This window comes from Monopterus albus, unplaced genomic scaffold (genome assembly GCF_001952655.1).
Source record: "Monopterus albus unplaced genomic scaffold, M_albus_1.0 scaffold28.1, whole genome shotgun sequence".
Lineage (NCBI taxonomy): Eukaryota > Metazoa > Chordata > Actinopteri > Synbranchiformes > Synbranchidae > Monopterus > Monopterus albus.
Genome location: NW_018127908.1, coordinates 2,359,302 through 2,370,974, shown reverse-complemented (window position 1 = coordinate 2,370,974; position 11,673 = coordinate 2,359,302). Strand labels below are relative to the sequence as shown.

General features: G+C 40.2%; 2 protein-coding genes across 2 annotated transcripts in view; both read right to left on the bottom strand.

Annotated features, from left to right (window-relative positions):
- Positions 1 to 433: 433 nt before the first annotated feature.
- LOC109957781 (tetratricopeptide repeat protein 39C-like) lies at positions 434 to 8,129 on the bottom strand. The gene is made up of 14 exons (XM_020595932.1): positions 7,651 to 8,129; positions 5,898 to 5,946; positions 5,136 to 5,264; positions 4,862 to 4,976; positions 4,277 to 4,670; positions 3,720 to 3,888; positions 3,510 to 3,603; positions 3,320 to 3,427; positions 3,111 to 3,220; positions 2,900 to 3,023; positions 2,715 to 2,812; positions 2,190 to 2,294; positions 2,043 to 2,081; positions 434 to 1,130 (listed from the first exon to the last, which is right to left on the bottom strand). The coding sequence occupies exons 1-14, from the start codon at positions 7,794 to 7,796 to the stop codon at positions 1,041 to 1,043; spliced, it is 1,770 nt and encodes a 589-aa protein (XP_020451588.1). The 5' UTR covers positions 7,797 to 8,129; the 3' UTR covers positions 434 to 1,040.
- Positions 8,130 to 8,805: 676 nt separating this feature from the next.
- LOC109957737 (laminin subunit alpha-3) overlaps positions 8,806 to 11,673 on the bottom strand; it is a 52,971-nt gene continuing 50,103 nt past the window's right edge. The window contains exon 77 of the mRNA XM_020595869.1: positions 8,806 to 11,392. Coding sequence (XP_020451525.1) covers positions 11,250 to 11,392 — 143 coding nt within the window. The 3' untranslated portion in view covers positions 8,806 to 11,249. The remainder of the gene's footprint in view (positions 11,393 to 11,673) is intronic.

Sequence of the window (11,673 nt, the reverse complement as noted above, 5' to 3'; positions counted from 1 at the left end):
TTTTTTACAGTGGCCCTAATCCTCTTCCCAACCACAAAACATTACAACCAAATCTAAAAGCAATAGACAATGTGTGTAGACATTAACCCTATCACATTTTTCAAGAAGTGCAGTAAAAGTTACATCTGATTAAAGAACGTGTCATATTTAGGGGGAAAAATGCTATACAGAAATCTGAAGTATTCAGTGCTTTATTGTAAATGTTGGTTGCATCTTTAAAGAACAACCCTAAGTGCAATTAATTTTCCCTGATGCTAACTATTGTTGTTTTGTTAAGTTATTAAAAGAGTAAACTAGTGGTATTTCTTAGCTACTTTGTAAATCACTTCAGAAAAATATACATTTTGTTGTTCAGCCTTAAAAAAAACCTAAATCAGGCATGATGGATAAAGCATTTACATTTTACAATATTACTTTTATTATCTTAAAACAAATATAAAGTAGAATCAGTTTACATCAAATAGCACTGTGCATCTAGGTCACTTAAAAGTGGCACAACATGTTGGCACAGTATTAAAACTTGTGTGCAAAACATTTACATGAGCAAATCTACTTAAAAAAGGGGGCTACACTAAAAACTGTTTACTGCTCATGCCTATGGGTTAGCAATGCCTTTATAGCCCAAATGTCACTGCCAACAACCACCACATAATTATCAACTTCTTCAAGTCATAGGCTTCCAATTGCTTTGTTATTAATACTTTAACATTACTTTTTCTGAGAACCAGAGGAAAAGATTACCCTCTGTGTAAGCAGTAAAACTACTTTTAAAATTAATTTGTAGATTCTAGGCCAATTTAACTGGCACAGTTTGAAAATTGAAATGTAAACTATAAATCCCCATTTGTGCAGTACATAGTTCAGTAAAACGTAACTGTTCCTCCATAAAATATTTAGTGCATTTATTGCACACATTTTAAAATGATACACTGGCTCAGAACATGAAAATAAATTAACAGTGAAACCTAAGTGCCCAAAGTTATGCTGTGGATTTGTGAAAGACTTTCTTCCAGTTCTTTCTGAGGTGCAGGTGACACTTGTCAAGGCTGTGCTGCAGCTCTGCTAGTAGCAAGAGCTGAATGAATACGAACATGGAGCCTGTTCTCAAAGTCATACCCAGCGTAGTCCTCCTATACAGTCCATGAAAAGAGACAATAGTAAGTAAACTGTTTTGCTGCTTTTCTGCCCTCTAACAACCTTTCCAGTCAGCAATACACTCACTGCCCGATCAGGTAGCAGCAATCCCTTTAAACATAAGCAGACTGCTCAGCTCCTCCACGGTGCTCTTATCACAGCACTGTATCTGCTTAGGTATGCAGAGCTGGCTGTTCCAGCTGCAGCAGAGAGACTTGAGATCTGCTGCTACCGCACCAGACATCTCCAACACAGTTTAGATGGGTGAGTCTGCACCCAGTGAACAACTGGCTATGCAGATGCCGTTTACTGTACCTGTGTAGACACCAGCTGGTGTAGTCTTTTGGAGCTAGCTAACTTTTCTTTAACGCAAAATGTGTTGATACTTGCTACTCTGGGCCAGACTAGTCAGTCAGCTCACTGGATGGGATATGGGATATGGGCTGCTTTGCTGCGTCGTGACTTTGTCAAATGATGCAAATGCCCTCTCCCTCAGGGCCCAGAACATCCCCCGTTTCCTCAACACAGGGAGAGAACATGAATTGTGACTGTGTTTGCTCACTTTCAGGAGTGGTGGACAAATTTCTTAAATCAGAGCCTCCTGGTCAGGCAGCTGAGTGGGAGATGACTTTACTGATGGATGCACAAACCCACTTTACATCCATGGCCTACAGAGTTTGCTGCCACTATTTTTTTTTGAAGATGGCGTATTGCCATCAGCTCTAGTGTAATACCTAGCTGACATACTGTACTCTGTTTACTGACTTTAAGGGGAACCAAGCAATGGACTTTACTGACATATTTACTTGTTATGCAATCGCCTGATCAGGTAGTGAGTGTACTGATCTGGCCCTGACTGGTGAGATGGCAAATAAGAAAAATAAAGCAGATAGAGAAACCTACTGTACCTTGGCCTGAAGCATTAGCATTTGGCCCTTCCCTGCAGACTGAGGGGAAAAGAAAGTTAAATATTCAGACTAAAGTACTTCTCCATCTCAGATAAGGGAGACGATTTCCCTCTCTATCCCACACTTGTAGACACAAAAGCAACTTACCTCTGGGGCGCTCAGCAGCACACAGCCCAGTTCATAGCAGGAGTAGGGCTGCACATAAGAGTTGGTCACATGACCGACCTCGTCCCTCATAGCCAGATGGAAAAACTGCAAACAAATAAAGTCATGACATACTAGATAGAATCTCTTCCAAACCTTCATTTCCACCAGGCACAGCTGTGATGCGTTTCCAAAGCATCCCAGATGCAGCTCTCCACTCTGCTAAGAAAATATGCATCTAGTCTATTTTTGACAGGTGCCACTTCTGACAGAAGTTCAACCCACCAATCAGGTAACACTTTCAAATTAGCCTAAACAAAATATCAGCACCACAGTAAACCACTCCACAGCCGCTCATGGTGGGGGGGATGAAGCCACACAGAAGATGGATCAAAACCGCATCTCAGCATGACAGAGCCACAGCCGGTGGAAATGAGAGGCAAGTATTAGCGCCACAGTTTTCGTTGTTGTGTAAGGAATACACCGTTTAAACATGAGAACCCTTTTAAGTGCAGCTGATGAGAATACCTCAATGGCATCTTTGGTATTATGAAGACATTTATTTATGGCACCAAGAAGCAGGTTTTTCAGGCCTGCACAGGAGGCATCATCAATCCCCTGCAGGACTGCAACAAGATACAAAATATCCAATAATGCAAACAAAACTCACACCAGTATCTATGACATCAATGAAACACTTAATTGCCGAGTACCTTGTGTCATTGCCTGGAGCTTGGCGATGGAGCAGTTTGGCAGAGCTTTCCACAGATAAAGTATCTCAATCACAGACAGAATGCAGAGTTCTTTGGACAGACTGGGGCTCTTGAGCTTCTCAGACTGATTAAAAAGTGAGCATATATATATACACACATGAATCACTGATTGTGGTTGCATTCTGTGGTACAAAATCAGCTGGATACATACCCTCTTCAAGGAGAACATCTCTATCTGATTATTCTTGCGTTTCAATAGTTTTTTAACATCCGTGAAGACAGTGATAGCTCTCTCCAGCTCACCTGTGGCTCCTTGGCAAACTATACAACACCATAACATTTTCGGTCATACAAGTTAGGGGCCAATACAGAAGTCAAAAGAAATGCCATTAAAACCCAATTCAACTGAACTGGTATTACCTGCAGTTAAATAGGCGTAGTAGCACTGGGACCAACGAGACTCTGACTTGAGTCGCTCAAAGGCTCTGTAGGCTTCTCTGTAGTTCAGTTCGATCATGCTGCACCAACCTAAAATGTTCAACTATCAGAAATTATGATGCAGACTAGCGTTAAGTGAGGTGTTTTAAAATCTGTGAGGGGAATATAGTACCTATTTCATATAAGCACACGTGCTGAATCTCCCTCTGGTCAGAGGCCAGCTCTAAGGCATCACTGAAGGATGTCAAGGCACTAGTGATCTGGCACTAGAAAGGGGAACTTGTGGTGAGTTGCAGTTTCAGTGAAACCAAGCATAGGTTTCTAAAGTCACAAGAATTTGCCACAGATGAGAAGATAAGGTTTAATTTTAGCATGTACTTACCTCAAGGCGTTGGACTCTGCCCTTGAAAAACATGAAGAGGGAGGAGTTTGGGTAGACAGCCTCCCTTTGCTTAAGGATGGATTTGGCTTCCATGAGGCCTGACTGTGTGTCTGAGCAATCCAGAGCAAAGAAGGGCTGTGCTACTGTGTGGTACCACAGGAGGGCCAAGCTGCAAAGGAAGCACAGACACTGTAATGAGACACTATATAAATACAGAGATCCCATCAAGGAGAGCAGGGTTGCTGCACACTTTAAAATCAAATTTAAGACTTCTCTACCTTTAAGAATAGGCTTAAAACTTTCCTTTTTGATAAAGATAATTAGGTTGATATAATATACATATTTTTATGGATCTCTATATTATATACATTCAGTTACCAGTTTAGTAGGCCCACAAAAAAATGAGTGCAGCATAATACAACAGTTCTACCAAAGTCATAATAGTTTATAATTTGTTACATTTTTGCATGACAGCACTTCTCTCCAGTAGTCATGTTTCTATTACTTTACTACTGTATATTGTTTATGGCTGTTTGTGTACTCACTCACATACTCACGTAGCTAAGGGGGCCTTCATGTCCTTACTTTCACTGGCGTACGTGAGCGCTGACAGTCCTTGAAGACGGTCACCGGGGAAGCCCAGCAGGTTGACAATCTTCAGCAGGTGCGGTGGCACCATAGAGATACAGAGGTGGAAGAGGCCGTAACCAAAGCTGACTGAACCCTTTAGACGATCCAGAGCCTCTGGGCTGATGCCGTCAGGTCTCTGGGGGGGACTCGATGAGCGGCTGCACTTGGACGGGTCAGAGGAGGACGACAGAGATGGAGGCGGCATCGCTTGTTGTTCTGAGACCCTTCTTCTGCTTCCCTCCTGTAAATGTGTGATGTCGCTGTAGCACTTATTGTACATCTTCCAGGCTTTACGGAGGATCCAGCCTCCTTTGATGTATCCTGTCGGGTGATTGAAGTGGAGGTCAGAGAAATAGAGACAGCTGTCCTTTGCAACAACATAACAATGTTTAAAAAAAAACACAAAAAAAACTAATCCTGTTTTCCATCCTGTAATATTCAACTACAGAACTGCAAAGTTCATTATCATACACTCTTTATAGTTAACCAACAAATACTATGAGTTTCCTTACCTGACAGTTCTTGTTTGATGAAAGACAGCACTGCAAGGTAAACCTGGCAGTCTGCAATAATGATCTGCCTCTGGAGTCGGTCCACTGCTGCCACCCCCGACCTCTGAGAGTCCACCTGCCCACACAAATACGTCACGCATGTAACAACACCTGTTGGCAAGCTAATAAGCAAACTGGGACACTGTGGCACCTTTTCAGGCAAACTGTTTGTTCTATAAACATCATATAAAGAACACAATCCATTATCATAAGTGGTGTTGTTGATATTACTCACACTCCTCTTAATCTTGTTTTTAATGGTTTCAATGACTCCAGTGTTTTCACTCTCGCACAGCCTCTCTGTAGCTTTCAGGTCCTCGAAGGCCATCTGCATTTTCTCCTCTTCAAACGTCATCATGGCATTCTGCAAACAGACAACACTGTATTCAGTTATAGCCAGAATGCTAGTCATCCAGTAATCCTGGACTGCACCTGGGATTAATCCTGGAGTCTAGAAAGCACGAAAACAAAATCAAACTCTACTACCCAGTCTTCTGTTTCAGATTTCATACAATATGTAGGACTCCTGTAGTTTTCCTATATGAAGAGAGAATTGCCTATGGAATATTAAAAGCAGATAATATGAAACAAAAAGTTAATTTGAACTTTTTTGTGATTTAATTTTTAAATTAAAATATTGGCAATTGTCACATGTAGTTAAGTTAAGACAAACTGACCAATCAACCTTGTGATACTATTGAAAACTCCAGCTCCGGCTCTTGTTTCTTTTAAGTATGAACACACTTGTTGAAGCAAACGCTGAACTAATTTAATGTAATGCAATAATTAAATAAATCTGGCTTAAAAAAATGATTATAAAAATATCATTCCAGTGTAAACCTTTACTCAGTCAGTCATACTTCTGCTGTAGTGACATAGAAAATGGCTCTGCATCCACCAGGAACACAAGGGAAATTCCTTCAAGTGGAACTTGATCTTAGTCAGCATCTGAACCAAAAGCAAAACTGTACCGTGTTGAAGTTGCTTCTTGACTCACCAGAAAACTCACAAAACTGGTCCCAAAACTCATCAAAGGACTGTAATTCCTGAAACAGAGGATAGAGAAAAGGTATACAACATGCCAGTGAGAGACGTACTGAACAAGCATTGTAGTGGCAAGGCGATAAATTAAAAACAGCATGATCTACAGTGTCAAGCGCTGCTGTAAGACCTAAAAGCACCAACCAAACAGAGGTTTTAGCATCAACCAATAAAAAGAATGCTTAAAACTGAGTAATGCTGACTCTGTGCTATGCTGTCATCTAAAACCTGACTGAAATTTTCTAATAACTTATTTTCTTATAGAAAAGGTTGTAATTGCCCCAAAATAATCATCTCTAGGACCTTAGAGTTTGTGTCAAGTCTGTTTTGTGTATCAGCAATTGGACTGATTCACTGTGAAAACACGAACAAGCTGAGGCAAAAGGTGACTGCAAACGTAACCTGACTCACAGAGATGTGGTGATTTCAGCGGATGGTGGTGATTGGTGGTGGAGCAAGACTGAACCTCTTTATACTTCATCTCCTACGTCCATAATTTAGCATGCAACGACAACTTAACAGCACCAGTAGAAAACTGGGTAATACAGGCAGTCACTTCTCAGTTGTTGTGTAAGCGCCTTTTACTTTCCTTAGTCTTTTTTGCTGATGCAATGAACACAGGATGGCACCTAGTGCTAACCGCAATTAGTGGGAGAGGTGACCTTTAAGCTTCCACCTGGGGGGTCAGGACACATAGGTGCTGCCCTTCTGCAGCATCAACATTCAAGTTGAAAGCAAATCCATCCCAGAGATAATCAGCCTTGGGAATAACAGCACAGCACGACAAAATCCTGCAACCAGCAAGTTGGCTCTGGTCAGAGGGCCCCAACCTTTTAGACTTATGAACCATTAAAACAAAATCCTGTCTACTAGTGACCCATTTATAATGGGGGCAAACAAAAAGTGATTTTTTTCCCCCCTCAGTTTTATTTGAAAGGGCCTCAAGAGGTAAAAAATGTATAACTGATTCACAAGAAAAGGCAAAAGGTTGTCTGTAGAACAATCCTGTTATTGTCTCACATACAAACAGACTGGGGAGACACCGCCTCGGGATGAAACCCACTAGTTAAGATGACAGTTTAATCTTTACAAATGCCAACTGATTCTGCAAAACGAGCCTCAGCAGTTGCAGCCAACCAGCTGATATGTGGTTGTGATGTATGGAGGCTGGTTAAATGACAAATTTAACACAAACATGTTCAAACCTGTTTTCAGCTTACTATGACCTGGATGACTGAGAATCTGCACAGACAAACCTGTTCAAAGTAACTGAAAGCCAGTGAAGTGTAATGACAGAAAAGTAAACCTGCGAAGCACCTTTTCACTGGAAACATATACACGAGATGGTCACAACAAGTGGCCTACAGTAGTCTGTCGGTACACAGAAAGAACATTCAGTCATTAGACTGTGTTGGAGCATCAGTCACATTCCGGGTGTGGATATTTGTTCAGGGGAACAAGTTTAACTAATCCTGCTGGCGACCACACCGTAGTGTTGCACTCTGCAGGCGTGACAACAATGTTGGGGGTTTGGCTTATACTTAAGGTGGTTGACAGCAGTTTGGAGACATTAGACACACCTGTCCTAACATTTAGCAATGCCCTATGGAGCGTATTACAGTACGACTGAAATGTGTCTAAAACAATCACTATTAACTGCCAGAACAGACACCAGAAGGTTGCCTTTATCCTTGATGACGTGCACAGACCTGTACGTCTTGAAGAGCTCGTCGCTTTCCTTGAATCCATTGTTGAGAAGCATATTGATTCCTTTCAGCGCCAGCTCTGCGTCGTTGATACGCTCCGTATTTTCCTCCCCCACGTTTCCCAGTGCTGGTTCCGCCGGGTCCGCCATTGAGACAACCGATACCGGAGATGAGGAACTGAACACAGCCGGCGAGATGCAGGGAGTCGACGTGCGGTGTCTGGATAGTTTAACGTAGTTATAGACAGAAGAGTCTCAGCCAATGGCGCAGTTTTGGACAAACGCAGTTAAGCACATATTCCATTAGGAGAATAATAAGCGACCAGGTTCCGATAACTAACCACTAAAACATAGTCTTCTAAACTAGCCACCACCAGCGGTTGTGTTGCTATTCCGTATTCTGCCGCCTGACCGGTGGTTCGCATGTTCCTGTGCAGACAGGAAATGTGCTGCTTTCAAGTGCTATCGGAAGCATCGGACTCCCAATCAGACGAGACGACACTGCAGCAGACCCACAGCAATAATAGCTAAGACTGATTTTAAAAGAAGAAAATCGAGAACCCACCAATTGTAGAACTGTGAATTCGTTATATGCTCCTCTTTTATACTCTATACATAATTTGTCACATTTGTCAAAAAGCTGCACCATTTAAGTAAAATATCAACAATAACTATTATTATTTCCAACCCAATCAACATATTGTGAGGTAGAGGATTTAATCAAAAAATGTGATAAAATTAGATATTGGGTTACAGTATTGGATGTGTCGTTGAATTAGGTGCAACACGTATATGCATAATTTTATAACCTTCACTCCGAAAGTCATAAAAGTACTGGAAGGCAGCATCTGAGTGGGCGTGGTATGTTTTTTTAACATCCAGTCAGCCAATGGGGATTGACGTACAGGACAGACATGGCTGTAAACAAAACTCAAGTTTCCATTAATCTAATAAGAATATTGCGAACAGTTTGAAAACAGTGAAAGAAAACCTGGTTGGAAATGAAATTGCTCAACACCAATTTTTCAAAACTAATGGAAATTAAAGTTGTTTTTTTTTTTATGAATAACACTGGAATGTAGTCATATCGAGATAAATTGATATTATGGGTACATTTGCAATGTGAATTACAATTTTCGAAAACCAAAATTAAACATGAAACCTATTCATAGAAACAGAAACTTATATTTATATAATCCTAAAATCAAAGTATACACCTTTCTGAGTATATTTCAACAATAAATCCACCATAAATGAAACAAAGTGAGTTGTCCGCATGAAAACAAATCAAGATATTTTCAAAAACCTACTTATGGCGCTGAGAACATTACTTGGAAAGACAATGTGGTTTACAAATCAGTGTTCACAACACAGGAATGCATGTACAAATATGTGCAATCATGCATTTTTTTCCACATATCACACATTTTTGGCATAAATGTACAAAGCAGAAAAGTAAACATTTGCTGGGGAATTTAAGTATGTCAAATACATTTTTGTTTTTGTGTAAATTCCTTTTAATAGTGCAGTAATATGGGCTGAATGGTCCCTAATGTGACTGACCAAAATTTCTAGACTTATTCTAATGGAATATTGTTGTTGTTGTTAACTTAGATACAAAATCGTTGTTTTCTTATGCAACTAACATTAACAGCTGCACCAAAAACCTTCATGCATGCAAAGGGAATGCAAGATTGAAAATTAATTCAGGATAAAATGAATGCAATCTAGGAAAAACCATGTGTCTTCATGGCTTCTGTGAAGATGCCATGTTGGTTAAACCAGTTAAAATCCAGAATTGTACATACTGGCATGTGAATTTGAATATAAATAGTGTGGAAACCCCTGAATGCCACTGAATTGAGCACCATGGGTGTAAACTTTAGAGTCCAACAAACAAAGAAAAAAAGAACATGAGTTAATAATGTTCATCTCCATTGAAGCACCATCACAAGAAGCACTATTTGTATTCTTAAAGTGCTGAGTTTCTCAAACTGCAGTGCTGACAGATCACAACCATATTCAGTAGGATTTGGTTGTTGACAGAGAATTAATGGACCAACATATCAGACTGTAAAACTGTTAGAATATGCATTCATGAATCAGTGCTGAGATTTTATCACAAAAATACAGAAATGTTTAACAGAACAGCAATAATTTTGAATTTGTAAAATTCTGCTCATACACTCATATTCATAAACTCTTTCTCTCACTCACACACACACACACTGAAAGACACTCCTCAAAATATAAGTACAGCATGGCCAAGAAATGTAAATGGACCCTTTGGAATTACAGTATTTATGTACAATTTTATCTTAAAATATGGTCAGATCTTCCTCTAAGTTACAAATAAAAACAGTTTATTTGAACTAATAATACACACCTCAATGTATTGTTCTTATACTACATATGTTCATATTTACATACTGAATACATCATTCAGGCATTCACAATGTAGCTTTAAAAACATGGGAACACCTAGGCTAATGATATAAAAACAATAGGAGTAAATGGACAATAGGTTAAATGGAGTCAGGAATTAGCAAACCTGTAGTCCAGTCAAAGAAACACAACTGGAGGTGTGGGTTAGAGCTACATAAAAGAAAAATCAGCTTAAATGAATCACTGGCGCTGACTACCATCTCTGTTCATGAGTCTACCATATACAAATCATGGTGCATAGCTGAATGGAGCGTGGCGTGCATGGCAGGACACTAGAAAGGAAGCCCCAAAAGCACATATTAAGCACTTTGGTTTGTGGACTGATGAAACTAAGGTTGAATTGTTTAGGAAGAACACACAGCACCACATATGGTGTAAAAAGTGCACTGAATACCAACATGAAACCCTCATCCTAAAGGTGAAGTACACTGGGTGGAGCATCATGATTTGGGACTGTTTTTCTGCCTTTGGGATTGCACAGCATGCCATCATCAAGTTTATCATGGTTTCTCACAATATAATGTCAGGGCAGCTGTCCACCAGCTGAGGCTCAGTAAAAGCTAAGTGATGCAGCAGGAAAGTGATCCTTAACGTGAATGTAGATCTGCTACATAATGACTTCAGACCAAGAAAATCTGCCTTTTGGAGCGACCCAGTCAGAGCCCAACCTCAACCCAACAGAGATGTTATGGAATGACAGGGAGCCATGCACACTAGACACCCTAAGAACATAGGCTGAAGCAGTTCTGTGAGGAAGAAAGGCCCAGAATTCCTCCTGAACATTGTGCAGGTCTGAGACACAGCTACCAGGAGTGCTAGTTTGAGGTTACTCCTGCTAAAGCAGGTTTAGCCAGTTATTAAAACCAAGGCTTCACTTAAAGTATTTTTTTCACCTGCACTGACTGTTTAATTGGTGTGTTTAATAAAGAAATGCAAAATTTAAATTGTTTGTTAATAGCTTAATAAGCATTGTGTTTTTCTGTATTTGTTACTTAGGTGAAGGTCAGATCACAATTTCAAGGGGTTCACATACTTTTTCATGCCACTGTACATTCTTACACACCACCATATTCTCAGTCTTGGTAACAGATTGCACATGGTTGGCAGAGGACCTGGTCCCAGGGTTTGTTTACTGATGATGCAGTGAGGCGCTTGTGTTCAACCTGGACACTCTTTGATGTTGACAGGACCAAACAGACCAGAAAGCTTCTCAAAAGAGATCAAGTCCCCATTGATCCTCATGTCCTGGATGCATCCCACAAACGACGATGTGACGGGGAGCATCTGCTGCACTGACGTCTCTGCAGCAGACAGGTACATGGAGTGTGACCTGGTGATCTCATTGTTTCAACATATTTTACTGTTAGCTATATGGATTTGTTTTCATACATAAACATATGGGGATTTGACAACTAATTGCATGTTACCTAACATCAACTTGGGGATATAAATTCTATTTTTTTCTTCAAAGCTAATGTTTGCAAAAAAATCTGAGAAATTTGTGACAAAAGGCAATTTCTTCATATTACACTGGATGAAACGTCAACGTTTTGTTGAGAAAACATTTTTATTGGTGGGATTT